At 43.4% G+C, this 25,672-nt stretch overlaps 1 protein-coding gene across 2 annotated transcripts; it reads left to right on the forward strand.

The window, feature by feature from the left end:
- Positions 1-544: 544 nt before the first annotated feature.
- Positions 545-24,384, forward strand: LOC142852289 (liver carboxylesterase 1-like). 2 transcript variants are annotated; one of them, XM_075976921.1, is made up of 14 exons: positions 545-652; positions 3,963-4,170; positions 6,522-6,666; positions 9,529-9,662; positions 12,134-12,287; positions 15,103-15,207; positions 16,407-16,511; positions 18,638-18,676; positions 20,063-20,203; positions 21,675-21,755; positions 22,018-22,165; positions 22,593-22,724; positions 23,627-23,699; positions 23,998-24,384. In XM_075976921.1, the coding sequence occupies exons 1-14, from the start codon at positions 598-600 to the stop codon at positions 24,158-24,160; spliced, it is 1,683 nt and encodes a 560-aa protein (XP_075833036.1). In that variant the 5' UTR covers positions 545-597; the 3' UTR covers positions 24,161-24,384. The 2 variants fall into 2 exon arrangements, with proteins under 2 accessions (XP_075833036.1, XP_075833037.1); XM_075976922.1 differs by having other exon boundaries at positions 547-652; positions 3,966-4,170.
- The last annotated feature ends 1,288 nt before the right edge of the window (positions 24,385-25,672 follow it).

Here is a 25,672-nt window from a genome sequence, read left to right on the forward strand (position 1 = left end):
CTATGGACTCATCAAAGGATCACTAAGTTACAAAACTCAGTGGCCTCATGACCTGCTCACCTCACTCCCACCATGAGCTGGGGCCAACAATTCAATACACGAAAGACTTAGGTAGAGACATCATGATGAAATCATAGCAACAGAGGCCTGAGCAAAGTGTATGACCACGTCCAAACTTGAATGCCTAGAACCATCAGAGATACCAGACCATAGAAGCTAAGGGATGTGTCCTAATACCCCAGTTGAGCAACGTTAGGGCTTCAGGTTACTCTATAGTGTTGCTCCTTCTTTTTAGAACCCAGTTTGCTTGATGCTCTCTGACTCTGAGGCTGGAGTTCTATAATGGGAAAAGTCTTACATACAAAGTTGGATATATTTATGCCCGTCTGCTACTTGTTACAGATGAAAGAGGGTAGACATGGCTTGGTGGCGCTAAAGGACTTCGGGGAAGCTCTTTGGAAGAGGGAGGTGTATCTGCTACTTTAGATGATGTAGTTGGTCTACTTCTGCAGGGCGGAGTTTGAGGTTTGGGGAGGAGACGGACATCCTTTAAGAGGAGCACAGAGAAGTCAGAGCTGGAAGAACCGTTGTCATTCCATGATGAGTTTCCACGTTCTGGTCCTGATTTTACTTCCTGTTTGCATGGCTTATGGTAAGTCCCCTGAAATACAGACACACAGAAGCCCTGTTCCAGGGAAGAGGTGGGCAGAACTGCAAGGGATGACAGGGTTGGTTCTGTAGCACAGTTTATGCTCAAAGCACATGCTTGAATTTGGGGCAGTCACGTACAACCATCCTTGGCCATGAGAGATGATACAGACGACCATACAGTACCTAAGACCCTGTGGCAGGCAGCAAGCTCAGGAGGCCACTATGCTGATGGCAGGCTTTACATAGGGATGTTCAAAAAGATCAGATTATTTCCCCCTTGATTCTCAGTCTATCTCTAGCTGGATCATGAAATCTCTAAAATAGATCTTTAAATTTTTCTTTTTAGCAGGATGTTAAAGTATGGACCAGGAGCTGGATGGAATGTGGGTCTAAATGTAGCTCAGGCGTTAAGCTGTGCATCCTTTAGCTGGTGTTCATTTTTCTGTGTCTGGGTGACCCTATTTCTAAAATATGGGTAGTAATAATGCTTATCTTATTAGGCTGTAGTGAGGAGGAAAGTGGTGCTTTTTTCTAGAACACTTAGCTCATGCTAGAGAAGGATGCCCACATAGGACATGAGTGCTGCCAATGGGCGTCAGGTCACTCAGGAGGTGTGGGGTGGAGAGAGGGTGGGCAATGGCCTTTGTGTTTCCCCTGAAAGGAAGGGGAAAGGTGGAAAAAAATTTGTGTGTATGACAGGCTATATAGAGTTATCTCAGAGGACTTTGGGGACACATAGGCTGTTTCCATTTTCTGGTGTTCAGTTTTGGGTAACCAGGACAGCTTGAGGATGGTTCAGGCTATGAGACCCACGTGAAGCTGGTGATGAGCTAGTGAGCTATCAGAGTCCTGGCAACCCAAGCCTCTTCTGGATTTTAATCTTCTTTCTGGACATATGGCACCATGAGAGGCTGGGAACTGAGTGCAAGGCAGAGCTGGGAAGGACCCAAATTTGGAACGGGATGTTACTCTGGCAATGCCAATATATTTTCGTTTTTAGGAGCTCACTACAGGCTGCTTCCAAATCCCACTCATTCACCACTTAAGTGGGCATATTGACAAGCACTCAGCAAGGCTTGAGAAACTGTACCAGGGACTAGAATGCACACTTGGCACACAGCAAGTGCCTGATATGTGAATCTGTGTACACTCCCTATTATATAATCCACAACTGCTCATGGTCCTTTCTTTGCTCCTCCTCAGGGAATTTATTCCCCCTCAAGGCTGCTGACCATAGACATACAGGACTGTTGGTGGTAACCATGGAGCAGACATAGGAGTTTGTTGCTTCACTTTAGAGTTTCTGGTATTAATGATTGTGTTTTTAGATTATTGGTGGGGCTATGTTCTCCATCTTAGACTGAAAGCATTGTAAGTCAGAATACCAGAAATTGGGGACTAACTGGGCATGTCTCCGTGAAAGTTCATAAGAGAGATATTTGTAATAATTAGCAGTCACCATAAAAAACGTGAATATCCTTAGCATGTAACTGACCATGGGTACTATGAGACTTGAATACTGTTTTTATTTTCAATTTATCTTAAATCATTTACTCATTATATGCTAGCAGTCCATATATGTTGGGAACAGTGAGACCCCAGATCCTGAATTTCTTGTAATCCCCTGATCTGAGTGCCTACAGCTGCTCTGAGCACGAGACCTTCAGGAGTTCCTGATGGCAGGAGAGTGGTTTCTGGTGGGTTTGGCTGGGGCGTGGCTATCTCTATATAATCTGCCCCTGAACACAATAAAGGAGGCATTCTTGGGGAATTCAAGGATGACCTGTGTCGCTGTCTCTCTGTCTGTTTGCGTCTGTATTCTCAACCTCCAGTCCCTTGCCTGAAGCTCAAGAACTGGGTTATAGCGCACAGAGTGCAGACACAGGGGCTCGGTGCGCAACACATATATTACATAATACTTTTTTCATCAGGAATGTATATCATTACTATATTCATCAACTACAAGTGATTACTAATTATCAATAATTACACGAGAAAAATCCAGAATGAACAAGAGAATTAGAAGAGGGAGGGGGGACTTGATCAGGGGAGGGGGAGGGAAATGGGAGGTTGTGGCAGGGAAGAGGCAGAAATCTTTAATAAATAAATAAATTTAAAAAAAGAAGTACAAATATTATTCTTTAAATCTCCCCCATAAAGCATGTCTAATACTTGGACTATTCTTCTCTTAGGCCAAATCTGGATTGTTTTCCTCTCTGCCCACACATTTTGGGAGAGATGTTGACAATTTACCTGTCTCCACAGCAACTGGGAGGGCAGGAGTCAGGATATAATTTCCTGCAGATGGTACCCTGGTGCATAGATTACTGAAGCCCAGACAAGGATGTGTCGGGACTGACCATAATGGAGTGTTGAAAGAGGATGGGATTGATTCAGTGTTCCCCGCAATCAGAAGCATGGCAGTGTAGAAGCATTGTTTTCTCTGAGAGAATCTTGTCATGAGCACACAGAAGCCTGATACCCAGTCTTTACTCTCTGTATGGCACAGCTCAGAGCTAACAGAGGAAAGTTGTAGAACTAAATATTTTGTCCTCCAGCATGCTTGTCGCAGATTATTGACCACAAAATAATCTCAATCCAATGCTAGATTCTATCTGCTCATCCCAGGCCATCTTCTCCATCTCCCTCTCCTCATGGAACTCTACTTGGTGGCTTCATAGTCACCTGCACCATTCCCAGCCAGGCCCTATGCTCTGGACTCTCTGGGTCGTCACACGGTCTCTTTTCTCTGTTTTATACACTCTCTTCCTATCTTACCTTACTCCCTCTCTCCCCATCTGTAAATCCAGTTCCTCCACTATCACACCAGTTAGGAGGTCTCATTTCTTCTGACTCCTAAAACCCTTCCTGTTCTTTCCCAGGATAAAACCTCTTTCACTCCAGAGCCAGGGCAAATATGTCTGTGGCTCTTTCTGTACTGGGCATTCCCCCAGAGACAAGAGGCTATCCTTCCTGCTCATCCTCTCACCCATCACGCCCTGGGACCACAATAGATAAATACTTCTGGAGGCTTTTGAGAGAGAAACTAAAGGTCTTGTTCAGTAGAAGTTCTCTGTTTACAACCACTTTGCTTGGATAGTTTTATACCTCCAGTTCTGATTTATTCATTCCATCATTCTTATGAGTTATTAATCTCGAAAAACCAAAAAAAAAAAGAATTATCTTCTTTATTTTATGTGAAAAGAGTTGAGGCGACTTACTCAAGGTCACATGCATAGATAGTGGAAAAACTCCTGGAATTCAGGTCTGGTCTTTTCCCCTCTGATGTGTCCTCATGTTTTCTTGTCCAGCAGGACACCCATCCTCACCACCCATGGTGAACACTGTTCATGGCAAAGTCCTGGGGAAGTATGTCAGCTTAGAAGAATCCGAACAGCCTGTGGCCGTCTTCCTGGGAGTTCCCTTTGCCAAGCCTCCTCTTGGCTCCCTGAGGTTTGCTCCACCACAGCCTGTGGAGCCCTGGAGCTTTGTGAAGGATGCTACCTCCTACCCTCCTATGTAAGCCTCTGGGGTGGGCCTGGGTCTCATCCAACAGGGACATCTCTCTCAGTGACACAGAAAGAAGTCAGGCAGTTCTGTAAAAAATTGGAGTCCCTAAGAGCACTGTAGAAATTAAACCAGTGTAAAACTGTCACACCTTCTTAGAGCCCGTATCCACCATGTGCTTCTTGTGAGTTGGGCATGCCCTGGGAGTTTGAATCCATGAGCAAAGAAAACAGTTATCTTCATGATTCTTGCTGATAGGAGACAACAAGTAAACTAATAAATTATTTAGTGAATATGATAGAAATGCTAAGTGCTTTGATGAGATAAAGAAGTTGAACAGTAAGATTCTGTCTGTTCTGTCTTAAATGTTGGTGGGGTGGTGTGGGTTGGGTAAGAATGGATGTGAGTGAGAGGTAATGGAGGTTCACTGCAAATTCAGTCTTGCTAACTAGTCACAGGCTGACTGGTGGTCGGTGTTCCTTGTCACTGTGGCCCGTGGGTGAAGAAAGCTGGGTACTCCAGGTGGTCCAACCGCCACTACCCAAGAAGTCCAGACACCTGCCAAAGTCAGTTCAGACACTGTCCGTCTTCTCAGGTCCTTCCAGAGGGTTCTAGAACCCCACTTCTTTTGGTCTTCTAAAATGTCTTTCCCTTTAAGACAACACTTAGTCTTTTCATTTCTTGATTACAAGTATAAAGCAAGCAGTTTGCAAAAAATTGTTGGGAAATACAGGAAGCGGAGACAGGAAAACTGAAACCGCACCCATTTCGTCACCCAGAGAGAATTGAGGGCTTTTCTGTCGTACTTTCTCGTCCATGTCTTTGTGGTACAATTTCTTCCTGATTATACATAGAGGCACTGTGGCGGATTCTTTATTCATTTATAAGAATATCATCAATATCAACATCATTCCATAGCATAATTATCACAGCCTGATGTTAAGGAGCTGTCTAAATTTTGCTATTGAAATATATAGTTTATTTACTCAATTTCTTTGGGGGAGGTTATTGAGTTGTCTTTGACATGCTTGACGAAATGAATAAGAATATTGTGGATATGTTTTAGGAACATAATTACACAATTTCATGAATATTTCAGCCCCAGCAATGACATTACTGAGTCAAATAATATGTGCTTTTGGCTCAATTTCCCTTCATAAATATTCTAAACATTCACATTTCTTTCATTGATATATGAAAAAGTCTTTATTTAGCAGATGCTTGCCAATGTTTGGACTTAATCAAAGAATGCTTGTTTTGTGGTTACTGAATAAGAAAAATAACAATATAAAAATCACAGTAATAATTTATAGTATCAAATCTTTGTGTTATAGTTATCTAAATTACTGGCGGTGTTGAACTCTTTTTCCTCTTTGATATTTGAAAATTAAAACACATTGCTATTGTTGACATAGGACACACTCTCCAAGATGGAAACCGGAAATTCCTCTCTAGTATCTCAGATCCTACCACTTGACTACTGGGCTCAGGGGATGTTGGTTATCCTTTACATGGAATGTAAATATGCTTCCCTCCTGCTCATGATATCTTGGGCAGTTTCTCTAATCAACCTGTGCCCCATCTTTCTCATTTATAAATCGAGGACATGAAAGAACACACTTGTGGCTAATCTGGAGCTCAAAGGAGTTATCGCATAAAGGTACTCTAAACGAATGCCAATTTAAACCAACTAGGAGAACTCAGTTCTCATTAAAAGTTACCATCTGGGAATAATTTCCAAGACCTTTCATCAGGGAAGTAACCAATGGTTATTGGGGCAGGTGAATAATTAGAAACTTAGCAGGCCAGGGCTGCAATGTCCCTCAAGATAGCATTCTGCACCTGAAAGATTAGGGACCAGAGCAGGAAAGAAATTCACCCAATGTCACCTAGCACCTTAGTCACTGAGGCAGGACTAGAATGCATCTATTTGTCCCACAGAGAAATGACCCCTGACCTGCTATGGGCTGTGAGTCATTGGAGGTAGCTCTTCTGGTTGATGGAAGACTCTCAAGAACTGTATCAATTTATGTGGTAGAGAAGTAGGCCCCCCCTATAGTCCATACAAAGCCTAGCAGAAGAAAGGCCATCGGACAAAGCAGGGAGTGCCATCTCCCAGGGCAAGTTGGTGTGTGAACAGCTCCTTTCATGGAGTAAGGCAGCCTGAACACTCCAGGAAGAGGAATGATGCCAGGTCTGCATTCTCTCTGCAGATTCAGGAGACTCTACAGCATCCCAGGGTTCCTCAGGAATCTCAAAGACCCTCTTACCCTTGATACCTACCACATTTCCAGGTTCAAGCTTCACAGGTGACATGCCTAGTATCTGTCTGGTGGACCTCAGATATTCTCTCTCCCTCTCAGGTGCTCCCAAGATGCTTCGGTAGGGAAAATGCTCTCCGATCTCTTCACCAACAGAAAGGAGAACATTCCTCTCCAGTTTTCTGAAGACTGTCTCTACCTAAATATTTACACTCCTGCTGACCTGACGAAGAGCATGAGGCTGCCGGTGAGCATGGGGACCACTGATCTGGACTTGTGATTTCCAGCATCTGGCTTTTCTGTGCAACTGGAGGGGGATGAAGGAAGCTGGGTCTAGGGGCTCTATGGGTCAGGATTAGTTCAGAGATCCATAGCATTCTGTAACTATTGGGACTGCAAGTATTCCTTCCCTCATGCTGTCCCAGAGATGTCAACCAGACTGTAGTGGAGATTGCCGTACGCACCTTGCTCTTTCAAGTTCCCTGACACCAACGGAAAGGCATGGACTAGTCTTAGTTACTAGAGAGAGAATATGATCCTCAGAGCAGCCTAGGTATAATCTGAAGCCAATTAAAACCTGGGACGACTCTTAGAAAAAAGTGGTGAACTTTTTATTTTACAGAGAAACTGGGGCAATAATTGAAGAAAAGGACATCAGCCATTAATGACAGAGGAAAAGAGATTGGGTTTTCTGATCACCAAGCCAGTGTCTTTGTCAAGAGCTAAGCATGATATGAGGCTTTTCCACAGCACACAGCTGTCACTTCCACAGTCCACAACTATCACATGTAAAACCTCCTGTCCTATGGTGGTGTGGAGGGTGCAGAGGGAGACAGTGTAAGAAGCATGGTGGCCAAACATCTGGGACTTAACAGCTCATTGTCCTCCTCATCTCATCACAGGCTGATGACCCAAGGAGTTAGAATTTTCCAAATAAATGAAGGCCCAGAAATGGAGCTATCTATTAGTTGGAGGCTGAAGTTGAAGGGACTGCTGGAACAGAAAATGACTCATGGGTGGAAGAGGTCAGGGTATTGTGACCTCCCTGAGATGCCCTGGCTTTTAGCCTAGGAGTGAAGGGAGAAGTTGTGATCTTAGAATTCCTGTTTTGTTCTGTATGTGCTTTGAAACCACAAGGAAGTGGGGACAGAGCTCACTCACACTTGCTTCATCTTCTATGTGCACTCAGGGTACCCATACACAGTCAGATTTGGGGTCAGTAAGAGGAGGTTCATGGGCCATTCTCACAGCCTTGCCTCCTAGTATTATAGGTGTGGGTTAGTGTCCAGAGCACTCCTACAAAGACATCTGGATTCTTGTTTTCTGGAATAAAGGATGGATCAGGGACACATAAATAGTGATAGAAATAGAGAAAGTTTATTAGAAAAAAGTACTGCTGGGAATGAAGGGAGCTGGAGAGCTGGAAGGGGTCTGAGCTATGACAATCTCTCTTTCATAAATCATTTGCACAGTTGTTCACAGCCTGGCTTTGCCAGCATTTGAAGATCACTGGTCTTGGCTTCCATACGGGCTATTTTTTTCCCCCATGGTCAGAAGGGTTTCCAGTTTTCCTCTGCCATTGGATTCTCTCATTTATCAATCTTGATTCCTCTGGAGTACCCCTCTCTATCCTAATCTCCCCACCCTGAGAGCTGTGATCCCTAGAGTACTTTTTTTTTGGGGGGGGGGACTGAAAGATGATAATCTGTCTTCCAAAGCAATTCCACCAAGGTGACCTTTCCTAATTCTTCCAAAGTATTTCCACCAACCAGGGACCAAACATTCAATATATGAGCCTATGGGAGTCATTCTCATTCAAAACATCCCAGCAGGAATAAATGAGTCTTTGTAAGAGAGATCACAAACTCTACTTTACCAGTTGGAGCGGAGACTGAACTTCCCGTAGCAGAAGTTGACTAGAATCCTTGAATCATTAGGGATGTCATTTGAAATAGTCATATCTTAGAAGACACAAATTTTACATGGTTATAAATACCAAGCCTAAGCAAGAGCAGCATGACTGTACCAACCAGTGGCCCCAGAAAGGGTAAGAACCATCAAAACCATGGCATGACTGCCCTGAATCATCGGTGTGATCTCTGTGTTATGTACTTTACTCTTTAGAATGTTGTTGAAACAACAGGAACAAATGCCTTCATGGTTATATATTGAGAATGTGACAAGACACAAAAGAACATTTTAGAAGAGTAATCTAAAGTTAAAGTATATCAAAAGAGAGATAGTGTAAGTCTATTACCATTAAATGCCAAAACTAGTATTAAAAGAAAAAAGTAATGAAGACAATTATAACATAAACTAGGGTTACAGTGTTCTCAGGTTGAAGAGTCCTAGAAGTGAATGACACCAAGAACAGATAACAAAGTTATTTCTAATGCTTGAATGTCAGTTCTTGGTATATGTCACAAATTGCAAGTTTTTCTTTATTGGCAAAGTTGTAATATTATTTCACCACTCTCATGGCTTGGCATGGATCTTTGAAACCTCCAAAACTCAGGCACAGTGAAGTTATCTACTCCAACAAGGTGACCTTTAAAAATCCTTCCAAAGCAATTCCACCAAGGTGACCTTTCCTAATCCTTCCAAAGTATTTCCACCAATCAGGGACCAAACATTCAAATATATGAGCCTATGGGAGTCATTCTCATTCAAAACATCCCAGCAGGAATAAATGAGTCTTGAGGTAGTCACCACACACAATATAATTTCACCCATCACTAAGAGCTAACTGATATGGAGTATAAATTCAAGTAGATGAAAAGTCTGGGAATGAATATTTGGGAAAACAGGACATCCTTGGTCCTTCCTGTGCCTGCAGTGGTGCTATTAATGTGAAGAGCATTAGAATACATGGTATTCAGGATGGGAGCGAAAGGCAAGCACTTCCAGGAGACATAAACTTGGATGGTTGGGCCCAGCGCTGGTGAGAGGAGATGGAAGACGATGCTTTTTGTTGCATCCTTGGTAGGCACTGACAGACTTTGGGCACTGACCTCCTTCAGGCAGGGTGAGGAAAAGACAACCAACATAGACAGTTTCTAATGGCCTTCCTAGTGCTGCTTCTTATGGTCCTTGCTGCTGTGTCCTGCAGGTGATGGTGTGGATCCATGGAGGTTCTCTGGTGGTGGGTGGGGCATCCACCTATGATGGACTGGCCCTCTCTGCCCTTGAGAACGTGGTAGTGGTGGCCATTCAGTATCGCCTGGGCATCTGGGGATTTTTCAGGTAGGTCACTAGAGACTGTACATTAACTCCCATAATCGTCAGTTACATACTGATGGTGCACAATAACAAAAAGGTGAATTCAGATTTTTTTCTTTGAAAGTCAAAGTCCAAGATCAAGTGACCTCATGGTGGCATCTGGTGAGGCCCTTTATTAGCACTGCCACATTGTCAATGCATCAACATGGAGTCTTCCACTTAGACACCTAGATATAGTTCATGGTGATCTAGGAAACCAAAAAGAGGAGCCTTGTTCTTACTATAAGAGCTTTCTCACAGATACCTTCCAAGTGTAGCACCTGAAGACCTAATCATCTTTGTAGCTATGAGGCGAGCAGGCCTGCTTTTCGTCCCGCCTGGCTCCTGCCCGGCTAGCTTTACACCCGAAATAACAACACACAAATTGTATTCATTTAAACACTGCCTGGCCCATTAGCTCTAGCCTCTTACTGGCTAACTCTCACATCTTGATTAACCCATTTCTATTAATGTGTGTAGCACTACGAGGTGGTGGCTTACCGGGAAGATTCTAACCTACGTCCATCTTGGGCCAGAGCTTCATGGCGTCTGCCTCATTGCCTTCTTCCCAGCATTCTGTTCTGTCTACTCCACCCACCTAATTTTCTGCCCTATTAGAAGGCCAAGGCAGTCTCTTTATTAACCAATGAAAGTAACATATAGACAGATGACCCTCCTCCATCACACCTTCCATTGGGTCTTGTCTATTACAGGATCCATCACTGTATATTCTTGCTGCATTGGGGAGCAATAAGCCTAGGTAGCACAAACCACATCTAAGTCATAACAGCTGCCGATTCAAAGACTTTAGAACCAAGCTATAGTGATGTAATCTCTCATAGAGCCATTTGCTCAACTCTTTCAAAAAACGTCTGCTCCCTTCATTATTAGCTTCACCCACCTCCTCCTTCCCAAGTAATGCCTGTGGATCTACTTTTGAATGTTTGTACTGTTTCTCCTGCTTTGATCGCTACCCTGGGATACCCTGACATGTTCTCTATGGCCCACTCTTAGTGTTATCCCTTCTGAAACGTTCACCTCTCTTGACGTGTGCTGACAATACACTGCATTCCTCTGTACTTGTGGTCACTGCATAGCACAGTGGTTGAATAGTTGTCAAATGCTATACATCTTCTCACAGGAAAGGAAAGGAAGGACCATCTTCTGAATGAACTTAGTGAGTGCTCCTGCAGGCATGTTTTCATCTGCCCATGTTATCCAGGCTGCCACAGAGGAAAATTGAGACCTTCAATGGTACTCCTAACCACATGGGACTCACTGCATCAGCCACAACAGTCAGTTGCTACTGCCTCTTTGAGAGAATCTTTCTCCTGGCTTTGGTTATGCACCATCTTGTTGGATGCATCATCTCCCTCCCCAATGAAGCCCCAAGTGATTCCAGCTGTCCATTTGCTGCTCCCCATCTGTAGTCCTCAGCTCTCCTTTGAACCTCAGGCACTTGCCTTTAGCTCCCTTGTCTTGTTTCCCTGGGATGTCTACAGAATGCCTTTACAGTGTTCATGGAACTGTAGACTCCATGTATCTCCCTAAAAATATATATCTCTTTCTTCCAAGTTTCTCTATATAGGTGCTGTCAGCTCCACCTTCCCCTTTGATCAGGAGAAAGGCTTCCTAGAAACCTGGATTCTTCTTTTTTGCCCTCTCTACATTCAGTTCCATATCAAATTTTCTTGCTTTCCTTTGAAATATGCTCAGAATCTAGTTACCTTGAATCTATTTCTTCCTACTAATCAAAGCCCTATGTCTTTGCCCTGAATGATATCTTAACCATTTATTATTAAAATATTGCTAATATCAGGATTTGATTATGTGTATGTCAGAGTGAGTTATGTCTTACCACTGGAGAGGGTCCCCATTTGGTCTACAAGGACATACAAGTCCTGGCCAAGGCTCATAATGCATACTCTTCGCACATTACACAGTAGTTTCATACACAGCTTTGTTCTCATGATCCTGAGGCCTTTGTACTTGGCTCTCCTTCCTCCCTCTGATCATTTCTGAGATAGATGTGTTCATTCTATTCAGGCCCCATTAAATGCTGGTGTCTCAAAGGATCCCTCCATGGTCGTGAAATCTTTCATTCTTTCCTCCAGGCCTCCTGCTAGCTCCTTGGCTCATTTTAATGTCCCCACTTGATGGCATTATGCTCTCTTTTCATCTTGTTCTGATTTTTGGAAGTTTTTGTTTAGTTCTCAGGTGTGCTCTAGGTCTTAAACCACTCTGGGGTACATAATGATACCTCAGCACACACTTTATGGGAGAGGAAAGCCCCACCTAGAACAGTGCTATCAGGATTAGGGGCAATGAAGGTCCCTGTGTCATGAATGCAGAAGAAGACTTATTCCTGGAAGCTCACGCTGAGCTCCTGGTCAATCTGTGCTCTTTAGAACCTGCTGTGACATATCTGTCCATACTTGCACCCTATTTTCTTGCAGCACAGGAGATGAACATAGCCGAGGGAACTGGGGCCACCTGGATCAGCTGGCTGCATTACGCTGGGTTCAGGACAACATTGTCAACTTTGGAGGAGACCCAGGCTCTGTGACCATCTTTGGAGAGTCAGCAGGAGGTGAAAGTGTCTCTGTTCTTGTAAGTGTCCCTGGCACCAGGTCTCATGCCTAGACTTTATGTGACCATTAATAGGATCTCTTGGAGGCCAGTCAATCCAGCCATGGTATTTTTGCTCTCCTTGAGTTCAATTTACTAATTGTACAATATCAGATAGTGTTGAGCAAAGGGTCAACTTTTCCTTGACCCCAGAAAGCTTAGAACTGAGGTTTATGCAGTATCATCCAATTCTGTCTGTATCAGTGACATACCCATCTTTTCTTGTAGAGGCTCTTCTTCTTTGCTAATCACTTAGCATTGGGACTTTACCAGTCTAGGGAACTAGGGGTTGATCGAATAAAATAGGGAGAAGCAAAAAAAAAATGAGTTAGACAGAATGTCATTCAATGGCTAAAAGATAGGTCTATGTGTTGAGGGGACTTGATAACAGACAAGGGTTTCCTCTAGGTGATATGAGGATTTTTCTATCCTTAGAGGCAGAGCACCTGGGTTTGAGGAACGAGAGGTTGATAAAGGTGGCTGAGGGGAAGAATGAGCCAAGTGACAAGTGGAGAGTAGAACAGAGAATGTGGGACACAGACACAGTCCAGGGGACACAGTCCAGGGGACAGTGATGTGTCGTGTTGGTGTGGAAGTAGGTTATGGATACTGAGGACACAGAAGGTGTTGGGAGAGGTAAGGAACTCTTCGGCTGCCTCACGGAGGAGCACAGGGTTATCCCTATGGCCTCATCTATCTACAATTTTTAAGCACTTCCTTTTAATATTGTGATATAGTGTATTAATTCTCCCAAAGCATTAATTCTCTTATGTAAATTATCTTTTATAATTTAATGATACTCCATGGCTAGGATGAATTTTTACCTATTCAATCTCCTAATAACGAAATTTCGAGTTATCTTGGCACAGTTTTCTAGCAAGAGCCTGCAGCTAGATGAGTCACAGGCTTTAGGGGAGAACATATGTAACTGGAGGTTTCTCTCTCACTTACCAGTTCCCAAATAACCACTCCGAAGCTTATAATAATTGCAAACTGTTTGGTCTATTAGCTCAGGCTTATTATTAACTAGCCCTTACAACTTAAACCAACCCATTTCTATTACTGTATATTTTACCTCAAGCTTCATGGTTTATTACCTCACGTCTTGTTTCTCTGGCAGTTGCTGGGGTCTCCCTGACTCCGCCTTCTTTCTCTCCATATCTCGCTTGGATTTTCCACCTGGTTTTATTCTGTCTAGCTATTGGGCAAATTAGCTTGTTTATTAACCAATGATAATAAAACATATTCACATCATCCCACATCAAACATACTGCTATTATTTTGCTAAATGAGCATAGTAATAAAGCAACCTCTAAGAATTTATCCTTATACCTACGGGTTAGTGCATTCTCTCAACCCTCACCAGAGAAGCATCTTTCTTTTTTTCAGTAGATGGTGATGAATGCAGAGACTTGAAACTGGACAGGGTGCCGAGATAAGAGACTACAGGATGTGCAGCAGCCCTAAATGGGTATCTATATCATACTTCTTCTCCCAAGACTCAAGGATCATTGCAGAAGAAGTGGGAGGATTGTATGAGCTAGAGGTGGTGGATGACGGCAACACACGGATGGCGTGATAGGGCAGCTGCACATGTTAACTCACAGTAGTCATGACAACAGGCACAAGGCCTGTGAGAGCTCAAGGCAGACATATCTCAGCACGGAAAGGGAAGGGTGGCATGGAGTTCTACCTCTATCTGAGGAGCTATTGCAATTGATAATTACTGGGACAAGAAGTGCTAGTTTTTCTTAAGGCAGCAGTTCTCAGCCTGTAGGTTGTGACCCCTGTGAAGAGTGAATGACCCTTTCATGGGTGTCACCTACGGCCATCAGAAAACACAGATGTTTATATTAGCTTCTGTAACAGGAACAAAATTACAGTTCTGAAGTAGCAACAAAAATAATTTTATGGTTGGGAGTCACCACAGCATGAGGAACTGTATTAAAGGGTTGCAGCATTAGGAAGGTCAAGAACCACAATTTTAAGGGGTTATCTCCTGGTAGGTAGAATAAGCTCCAGTGGCCAAAACTTCAAGACCATATGGACTTTGTGGGTTTAAAAATACAAGGACACAAGTTGGGCAGGTAGGGAAGAGGGATGGGCCAGTGGGGAACTGGGAGAGGAGAGGTGAATATGATAAAAACTCATTGTAAGGCCAGCCTGGTCTACAAGAGCTAGTTCCAGGACAGGAATCAAAAGCTGCAGAGAAACCCTGTCTCGAAAATCCAAAAAAGAAAAAGAAAAAAAAAAGTCTCATTGTATAAAATTCTTAAAAAAAAAAAACACAAATTTTCCATTGTAAATATCATGGAGAGTCTTAGATTTCTCTTTTGTAGCTCCTTTATCATATACATTTTTATTTTTGTTTCCTTTCTCTACTTTGGCTCAAACCCAGAACCTCAGGCATATGAGGTAAAACTTTAGCTAGGCTCTTTTTTTGGGCACGTGGGGGTAGGGGGTTCAAAATAGCTTTTTATAGGGTTAATTCTAAGAAATAGAAGTGCTTATGTGGATTTGATGTCAGGGATTGCTCTCTTTCCAATAGTTTTGTCATTATGATTGAGTATTTAACTTTCTGTTTGGCTTCCTTCCAAACTCTGGTTCCACACCAGTTTCATCTCAGGAATGGCCATACAGGCAGCCTGAGATGCTTTCTGGGATACACGGTTGTGTCTATAGCGTACCAAAGTCCCCGGCTGAACAGCCAGGGCCAAGAAGCAGATAGAGGGAGACTTCAAAGGCAAGAGAGTCACTGACCACTCCTGTGAATACAAGCTCTGCTTCTTCCTGTCAGGTGCTGTCTCCTCTGGCCAAGAACCTCTTCCACAGGGCCATTTCTGAGAGTGGTGTGGCCCTCACCCCTGGTATGGTCAGGAAAGATGTCAAACCTATCGCTGAGGTAAGACCTACCTTAGGCAGCTCCCATGCTCTTTCTCCTGCTCTTCTGGAGTCCTTGGCAATCTTTCTTGCCTAGAGATTCAGGCCTAAACCACACGAGGTCCCAGTGCAGAGAGAGGAAGTGAACATGAGCCCTCAAAAGTACTGTTCACAAAAGGAAAAAAAATAGTGTTCTCTGACTGAATCTCACTGAATATACAATCTACTATTAAGGGCAGGCCCCATACAGGGCCAAGACAAAATGAACCCAGTAACATTTTTGGAGGGGTGCATGTGTGTGTGTGTGTGTGTGTGTGTGTGTGTGTGTGTGTATGTGTGTGATAATACTTGGTCTGGGCATTTGATTTCCAGTTTTGTGATTCTATGAGGTTTCTGCTTGTGAACATGTGTGTCACTGCTTCTATAAGTTTCTACTGCTTTTTCTTTGACCTTTTTCCTATTTGTTGTTATAACCCTCCTCCTCCTCATCATGATTGCTACTATTATTATTATGAGATATATTATTATATATTATCATGAGAGAGAGATTGGAAGAGTGTGAATTTGGATAGGTGTGGAGGTAGGAGGATCTGGGAGGAGTTGGGGGAGGGGAAACTGGAATTGGAATATATCGTATGACAAAATTAAAGATGCTCAAGGAATACCAGACATGAGAACAGCTGAGCCAGAAAGCCTGCAGGGCTCCACTCAAACCATGTTCTCTAAGTTTGGATATATCTTCACATAATTTGTGCTGTCTAGGCGTCCTATACATTGTGACATATGAGGATATGAAACCTTCCTTCACTATATCCCTGGCACTAGCTTTCCTTATGAGGCAGGTGCAATAATCACTCTCATTTACTGGTAGAAAAATGAACAGGAAATGACCAGAGAGTGGAAGAGGCTGTTGTGAAGCATACAGTGAAATTTAAGATCCCTTACTCTTCACTGAATTGAACACAGCTCATGTTAAGTCCTCTGCTTTGACAATTGTGCCCATTTTTAAAGTTCAAATAACAGAGATATAGATAGAATGCCATTATTTCAGTTAGAAGCCGATGTCAACCTCGGCTGGTCACATGCCTGTGGGTCCAGAGGATTTTCAAGGACTCCCTGTCTTCTTCAGAAATCGAAGATGGCAGCAAACCCTTCTGTCTACATGGATGGAGGGAAGGGCCATTGACCTTGACCTCTGCTGTTACTTTTGATTTTGTATAGCAAGTGGCCATTGCTGCTGGGTGTAAAACAACCACATCAGCTGCTATGGTTAGCTGCCTTCGCCAGAAGACAGAGGACGAACTCATGGAGATCAACCTGAAATTGGTAGGTATTCTCTTCTGAGTGGCCCCACCTGTGTCCTTATCTCAGGACTTACCTATTCAGCTGTGCCTTGCTTTGAGTGGTCTGGCTGGGAAAGTTCTCATCTATTAGAAGCCTTTTGATCCAAACTTATCATTCTATGTTCTTATGAAATATCTTGACTATAAGAAAGCCCCAAAGCAGCAGGTATTACATTACACTACAAATGAAAATTGTGTAAGAGGGCTGGGGATGTGACCTGTACTATATAGCACTGGCACAGCCAGGGCAAAGTCCTCAGCTCTTCAACAAAACAAAATACTACAACCATTTCTATCCTAAAGAAATAAATCATCCTATTAATGTTTCATATCTATTTAAAAATTAAAATTCCCCATTCCACAAATAATTACTGTTATGAATTTTAAAATGGGGTTATTAAACACATTTTAAATAAAGGATTGTGCCACAATTTATTTTCACTTCTTAAAATGTTTTCTAAGTAATAAACTATTTTATTATTATTCCAATAATTTAGATTTTATGAGATTCTTTCCCAATTTTGGGAATAGACTTCCTATTCTTCCTTCCCTCCCTCCTTCCCTTCTTCCTTCCCTTCTTCCTTTCTTTCTCCCTTTCTCTTTCGTTTTTCTAGACAGAGGTTCTCTGTATAGTCCTGGCTGTCTCAGAACTCCCTCTACAGACCAGGCTAGGCTCGAATTCACAGATCCGCCTGCCTCTGCCTCCTGAGCCTGGGATTAAAGGTGAGTGCCAACATGCTAGGCTTTTCCCCCATACTATATCTTTATTTGTCATCCATCCATCCATCCATCCATCCATCCATCCATCCATCCATCCAGTATAGCTAATTTTTTATTTCTAAGGTTATACAACTACAAAATCTCTTCTTTCCTTTTCATCCTTCCAGATGCTCTCATGTTTTTTCCTACCCTCCTTCAAATTTGTGACCTCTTTTCTCACTAATAGTTATTGCATAAATACATGTATTTGTCTATTCAAACATATTCCTCAACCTGTTCATAAAATGCTTCTTGTATTTATGTTCTCAGGGTTGATCGTTTGGTACTGGGCAATCAATGGGTGTGCTCTTCCTGGGGACGGTACCACCTCCCTTAGCTCCCGACTTTCCCCAAGTTGCCTTTAGTTCTTTGTGTAGGATCAAGGCATTATAGGCGTTACCCTATCCACTACAGCGGATGGATCCTAGGACTGAGTCTCAGATAGAGGCCAGACCTGAAAGCCAAGCCATAGGATTGTGAACACTGCAGTCTTGATAAACACACTACAGAAAAGCATGGTTTAGACAGGTCAGTGAGATTGTTAGGGTTAGGCTTTGCTAATTGTAAGAGAACAAGAGGCAAGAGGCTTCAGACAGAGAAAGGAAAGAGCAACAGAAAATTCAGGTGACTCATGTCTTGGGATGTGGCACTCTGGAGATGTTATTGAGGGTCCACACCGCAGCTTTCCATGTTTCTTTACTGGCGTCTTTCTGAAGCACATTTATCTTCTTGTCACGTTAAAGACAGAGCACTTCACAGTTATGTCCCATTTCCTTCTAAACAGTCTAGTCCCGGCATCTGATTTGAATTCTGTTGGATTGACAGTGTGTGTATCTGTCTTTGGACTAGTCTCTTAAGTTCAGGGCTATGGTGACTCAACTCACATGCAGATGTCTGAGTTGAAAAAGTGAGGGCGGGGAAGGGTGGGAGGGGGACAAACCAGTTCTCTTTTGATGGTCCGTTCTACCTCCTGCTCTATCTCACCATTGTATCCCTGCTACCAAAGTCATTTTATTATTTCTTTTTTCCTCAAAGGAGAATTGGGGGTGTAGTTACCAGGGAAAATGAGTAGGTAGAAAAGATAAAGAATACCCTAGGCATAGGCATTAGTGTCTTTCCCAGAGCTCCAGCAATCTTGGCTCTGAGTCTGAGACTTTGCCCGTTTGATTCTATCTCCTCTCATCCTAGCCCATGCCAATATTCAGAGAATTCTGTGCAGTCTTCTGTTACCTTGGGCTCACATAAGGAGGAGCCAGGAGGGAGAATCTGATACCTTAGGGATGATGGCCAATGGATCAGCTCTTACACATGGCGACCATCTCACCAAAGTCTCTACCTCTATCTTCACAGAAACCTTTTAAGGTCAATTTACTTGGAGACCTCAGAGAGGTAAGGAACTTTTCCCTCTGAATTATAAATTTTTAATCTTCTTAGTGTTATTTTATGTTGAAATATGAATGGAGAATTTTCCTGTATAAATTCCTTGTGTGTATACATGATGCCCTACGAGGGAAAATCATTTTTCAGGGTAAGATGAGGATAAGAGTTAAGTCCTGTCTGACTCCTACATCAGTGCTCCCTGTCAACAGTATATCCCCCGCTAGATTTCCCCATTCTTGTTTACATTTCATTCTTCCAAAATGGCACTGCTGGGAGGAGGCTCCCTTCGAACATTCCACTGCCTAAGGCATCTCCATTTCAGTTTTGGAATGTGTGACCAGGGGAAAAAAAGATGTTATGTGTTCAGATTTAAGAGAGAAATGAAACTGGCAGGTGGTGGGAGCCTTAGTTAACAGCACAGCATATCCTGAAGAGGAAGGAAATGTATCTGTTTGTCTTGCTGTGGGGAAGAACTGCTCTGTGTGCAGTGTGGTAAAGCTGGGCGGGATGGAAAGGCGGCCGTCTGCAGACACGAGAGCTGGTTAACTATTTCTTTTGTTCTGAAGGTTTGGTTTTTCTTTCTTTTTCCTCCCTGCCTTCTTTACCTCTTTTTGGAGATGATGTCTCCGTCTCTAGCCCGGGCTAATCTGGATTTCAGAATGTAGCTCAGGCTCACTTCAAAATCGTAGCGATCCTCCTGCCACAGGCTCCTGAATGTTAGAATTTCAGGCATGGGCCACTAAGCCCAGCTCATGATGATGAATTCTTTTAAAAAACATGATAGAAAGCATGCTTGTGAGACTGAAACCAAAAGGAGTTTACAGTTGAGTTACTCAGATCAGAAAAATGTTAAACCTTTCCTCGCCATTGTACTTTATAAATGCTGCATGCATTAATAACCTAAACAGCATAATGCATTTATAAACAGGAACTCCCACACAAATAAGAACTAATGGAAACTTTGTAACCAGAGGCTCCTAGGGTTTGAGAATTCCAACTCTAGATTTCTCTTTGGAGCAGTGACACAGTATTTGCTAATTTTATATTTACTGCAACTTTGAAGACATAGTTACTATGAAGAGCAATATCGCCATAATTGTGTAATATCTATATGTATACATATATATTTATGTGTAAATAAACGTCAATTATTCTCATATCAAGTATATTTTAATTTAAATGAAGATGCTATGCACACCCCTCTGCATCATTATTGCTAGCTCCCAGTTGGAACTCTGTCCTCGTGTCTCAGCCCCCTTGTCAGGACTCCAAGTCTCTGCGACTATGGCTCATAGCTGCCAAAGTCTGGGTTCTGGCCTTGCATTCACAAAGATAAGAACGTAAGCATTCTCTGGGAAGAAACAATCACAGATATTGCATTGTTTTCTCCCCCAGAACTGCCCCTTCCTGCCGACTGCAGTTGATGGAGTGTTCCTGCCGAAGACTCCAGAAGAGATCCTGGCTGAGAAGAGCTTCAGCACTGTCCCGTACATGGTGGGCATCAACAAACAAGAGTTTGGTTGGCTTCTTCCACTGGTAAGAAAGTACAGACGTCATGCGGACACACTCTTCCACCCTAAGTTATTCAAGGCTTTTGTCTTTACTACCTCTTTTTGGAGTCCAGCGAGGTTGAACTCATTGTCCTGAGTAGACATTGCCACATAAATCTTCTCCAGGATGGTTCAAATGTCTCCTGGAGGGTTCAGGCCTCAAAGACCTCGTACGGTATCTCATGAATACCTGTCTTCCTATTAAAGAGTCCTGAATTGACCCATAGAGATACTAATTGTGCCTCTCTCAGAAGGATGTCAGATATGGGAAGGAGCTAGAGGTTCAGGAGAGCTGGGCCTGGCATAACTGTTTCCAGTTTGCATGTGGAGTTCCAGGTCCTGTGGATCTCCACACGTGACCTAAGGCCCCTCGGTGGACAGCTAAGCCAGATGCTAGCTAAAGCAATAGGATAGGCTTTATGCAGTAACATGACTGCAGTAAGTCAAACAATCAATCATGACTGGAACTCACATCTCTGACACTAAAGATATAGATGACTCCAGGATGAGCTGAGAACAAAGAGGGCACTTCAGTTGAGTCCAATGGCTACACCCAGGCTTTGTGAACTAACAGTCACCTGCAGGACAACTGTCAGCCTTCTTCATGATAGGACGCAGGATTGTGAAGTGCAGTGCACATGGAATTCAAGTACCTTTCCATGGAGACTGGCAGTCTGGCCAAGACTTGTCTCCCGCAATATGTTATTCAAACATGTTTTGAGTTATTTTTATTGTTTAGAGATTACTTTCACATCCTTGAGAAAATATTTTGAGTCTAGGAGTCATATCCCAAGCAGGAAAATGGTCAACAATTGAAGCTTTTTAGAATGACTGCATCTGAAAGCATCACATTTTCTCAGGCAGGCGTTGTAGGAGGTTCTGCTTATTCCAGGGTGTTCCTTTGGCTGCTGTGCTACTTGGCCATGTGATAGTCCTGTCTCTGAGTGTAGAGGTTCGGATATGACCAGAGCATGCATAGTGTTCTGCAACTCGCACTGCAGAGATTTCAGAGGTCACCAAGAACACAAGCATTATGACTGATATTGGTTTCCTCTGTCACCTGAGTCTGAGGGATGTGTGTTCTATGGCCTCTGTCCCTGAGCTCTCTGCTTCTGTATACATCACCGTTGTTTAAATATTTTCTCATCAACTGGAGGACCAGCATACCCCATAGATTAACATGTCTAATACACACACACACAACACATACACACACACACCACACGCACATGCGCACATGCACGCACATGTCTGTGTGCACGTGCTTTAGTATGTTTTGAGCTTCTAGATGTAAGTCCTTTTGTCTCACTAATTTTTTTTTTTAACTCTTGGAAGATCTATGTTCATTGAGACCCAACAAAGAAATTTCATGCTTTTTTGAGTTCTTGACTTAATTACTGGGTTCTTTCTGTTAATTCTTGAAGATTCTCACGTGCTCAATATTTTTTTTTCAACAGATTATGGGATATCCACTCTCTTTAGGCAAACTGGACAAGAAGACAGCCACATCTCTTCTGAGGAAATCGAGTCCCTTTCTCGTAAGAGACTGATGGGGGATTGTGAGAATTGACGAAGGAAGCACAAAGGGCTGGGGGATCATCTCAAAGAACAGAAACACCAGTGGCACACACATATGTAGGCTTGGGGTTCTGTCTCATTTTCATGCCTTTAACCCTTCATCAACCTAGCAGAGACTAAAGGGTTAAAAAAGGTTCTTGATCAACAAAGAAGTATAAACTGGCCAAAGAAATCACATTGCTTACCATTTAGGACAGGGGTTACTTCCTTGATCCATTTCAGAATGTCCCCGAGGATGTGATTCCTGCAGTCATTAAGGAATACTTAGGAGGGGCAGAAGACCTTGTCCAAAACAGAGACCGGTTTGTAGACTTGATCGGAGATGTGTTATGTGCCGTGCCATCTGTCATTGTGGCTCGTCATCACAGAGGTGAGACCCGGGGATTGTGTTGCAGAGGGTCGCTAGCATCAGTATTAGTTTCTGACCCATTTATCTCCGAGCACGGAGAGATGCGGACACTGCTGAGAGTTAGGCCCTAAGCCTGGTTCTACATGATCGGGGATGTGTACTGTCCTGCTGTATTAACTGCTAGTAAGTAGCTCATGCTGAGGAAGAGACCCAAATGAATGCAGTTAATTCAGAAGGTGATTTTGGAAAGCAGCAGTCAGGAGATGAGGAGGTGACCCAGGAAGATCAGGACGCTCATGATGCCACACTGCCACACATGTGGTCAGCAGAGATGGTAGAAGTGGAGAGTGCCAGGGAACAGTGAGGAGCTGCTTTTGGAGCTGGAAACCTTGATGCCATCCAGATTTATGCCTCCATATGAATTGAACATGGATCGGTGTCTTCTCAGATGCTGGAGCCCCCGTCTACATGTATGAATTTCAGTATCGCCCAAGCTTCTCATCGGATCTGAAACCTGAGAATGTGACGGGTGACCATGGGGATGAACTCTTCTCAGTATTTGGTGCCCCATTTACAAAAGGTAATAGTTCCTTCTTAGTTATGAGCCTGGAATTAGAAGGCCTGAGCTCCAGTCTTTTTTGGGTATCCTTGGGAGACTTTCTCCTCTTTGATCTTAATTTCATGGTTCAACAGAATGGAGCTGAGGTAGCTTGAGCAGTCCCTAGTCTTTCCCTGCCCAATGTGCATGTAAGAGGGCTGTGCTTGTGTCTCCAGTATACAGTCTCTTAGAATCCTGACCTGTAACTTCACCTGCAGGGCATTGCTTGAAAGAGAGAGTGCCAGTAGTTTCCTACTCATAGGGATATGGGGAGGGCTGGAATTGGCATTAACTTTGAGTTAGGCATAAACTATTTCTCCATATGTCACTATTTATTTAAAACTCACATATTTTTAGCTTATGCACTATTTGAATATTTTCACAAATGTCTACCATACCTTAACTCTCAGCAGTTGCATGTGACTCATGACCTCTCTCATGGCACACCAGTGTCTCCATGGCACACCAGTGTCTCCAAGATGAATTACCCAATGGATCTTCACATTTCTCATGTATTTCAGACTATTAAAGTTGTGTGTGTGTGTGTGTGTGTGTGTGTGTGTGTGAGAGAGAGAGAGAGTCTTAAAGAAAGACCCAACAGTCAATAGCAATCCTACAAGGTAGAGAAAGCCTGCTGGCATCTCATTCTCATGGGAAAATCTGAAGATGCAGCCTAGAAAGCAAAAGCATCCAGCTTACTAACGAACCACCTGCTCATTGCTGAATGTGTGAAATTGGTCAGGATTTTATTCACATGCAGATTTTCACCAGTTGATATGGAATAAGAGTACAGAACCCATCACGGTAAAGGCTTGCACGGCAGAGATGCTGTTGGCCTATGGACCAGGAGGAGCAACTAAAGGCTTTTCTCCTCTTCCTCACAGGTGGTGCCTCAAGTGAAGAGATCAACGTCAGCAAGATGGTGATGAAGTTTTGGGGCAATTTTGCTTGGACTGGGTGAGACTGGTGGACAGGGTTAGTGGGAGAAGTAGGATGTCGTGGGGAGAGGAATGGGGGAAGAGGTGGATTTTAAAGTTTGAGTGGACAAAGGCCTGAGCATATATGACCATAGTACTTTGACAATGAGAGCTCTCTAAGAGTGGTCAGGCTGTCCAAGTAGATGGAGCGCTCCTCATCCCCAGAGCGGTAAGTCCCATGGGAGCAATATATATCCATACACCGAAGATCCATCCAATTTAGAGAGAAACACGGGAAACCACATAGCAGATTTGAGAAACTTTGATTTTGATTCCAGGAATCCCAATGAGAAGACATTTTCTGCATGGCCAGAATACGATAAGAACGAAGGATACTTGAAGATTGGTGCAACCACTCAGGCAGCCCAAGGGTTGAAGGATAAGGAAGTGGCATTTTGGACTAAAGTCTGGTCCAAGGAGGCAGTGAAGAAGCTCCTCTAGGAAAAAAATTGAACTTTCAAAAGTGGGAAGCCCAGCTAGCTTTGGGGGGAGGGCAATGCAGCAAAGGCAGAGTTAGACCATGTGGTGTTTATAGATGAAAAGGCTTCTTATTGTGGGGACTTCAGAACTGTGTGTGCTGGGACATGGGAAGGCAATAAAGATGGGATGCCTATCTCATGGCCCCAATTCGCAGAAAACTCTAGCTCTTTTAGAGCCCAAACCAATGTCTGTGTCATGTCTTTGTCTCCTAATGAAGGTACCCTTGTCTGGCAGAGGAGGATGAAGGAACTGAAAAGTGAAAATGATAAAAACCATCGCAGGAAGACAACACCATGGGGGTGGGGGTGAGGGAAGAGTTTTCCTGAAATATAGAGGTAGGCAGAGACTTGGGAGGAGCGAATTGTGAGTATTAACTAGCTCACCCTCCCTCTCCAGATGGAAACACTCTCCTGCACGTTTGGAGAGTGACTAGACGCTATAGTTTACTAAAGTGCTAAAAGCTGCACACGAGCTACACCAAGGGTATAGAATTCCTGGAAACCAAAGACCCAAGGAGGAGATTCCATCCATCACAGATTCTTCACCATGAGGGGCTGGCAGGTATCCATGATTAACTGGGGACAGTAGAATGACCGAATAAAGATTGTCCCTTGGGTTCAGGTTCAAAACACTTCACAGTGATTAGAGAGACGATCTGGCAATTAGCAGCACTTGTTGCTCCTCCAGAGGACCTGGGCTCAATTCCCAGAACCCACATAGCGGCTCACAACCATCTATAATCCCAGTTTCAAGGGTTCTGATGCCTTTTTATGACCCCTGTGAAAACCAGGCATGTACCTGGCACACAGGCATAAATGTAGGTCAAACTCTCATAACATATACAACAAGCAGACACACAAACATGGCAGATCACATAGGAACAAATCCCATGGCAAGTGGAGGGAAAATAGCAAGGTGATCTCCCCTTTGGTTCTGGTGAAGACTTATTAAGAACACAAAAAGGAAAATGGTGACAATTCACACTCTTAGCAGGGGAGGGGAAGCTGTCATGGTTGGAGATCACCATAGATCTTTAAGTGTTGATGTCTTAGGGCTTCTACTGCTGTGATTAAACACCAGGATCAAAAGAAACTTGGGGAGGAAAGGGTTTATTTTATCTTACAGTTCTACATTACAGTTCATCACTGAGGGAAGTCAGGGCAGGAACTCAAGGCAAGGAGAGATGGAAAGGCAGAAGCTGGTGCAGAGGCCATGGAGGAGCGCTGCTACTGGCTTGCTCCTTGTGGTTTGCTCAGTCTGTTTTCTTATGAAGCCCAGGACCACCTTCCTAGAGGTGGCACCACCCACATGGAATGAACTCTGCCATATCAATTACTAATTAAGAAATATTCAGCAGAACTGTTTGCAGGCCAATCTTATGAAGGCGTTTTCTCGGTTAAGATTCCCTCTTCTCAGATATGACTAGTTTGTGTCAAGCTGCCAAAAATAAACCTCAAAAACCCAAACAAACAA

This window comes from Microtus pennsylvanicus, chromosome 6, assembly GCF_037038515.1.
Source record: "Microtus pennsylvanicus isolate mMicPen1 chromosome 6, mMicPen1.hap1, whole genome shotgun sequence".
In the NCBI taxonomy this organism is placed as follows: Eukaryota; Metazoa; Chordata; class Mammalia; order Rodentia; family Cricetidae; genus Microtus; species Microtus pennsylvanicus.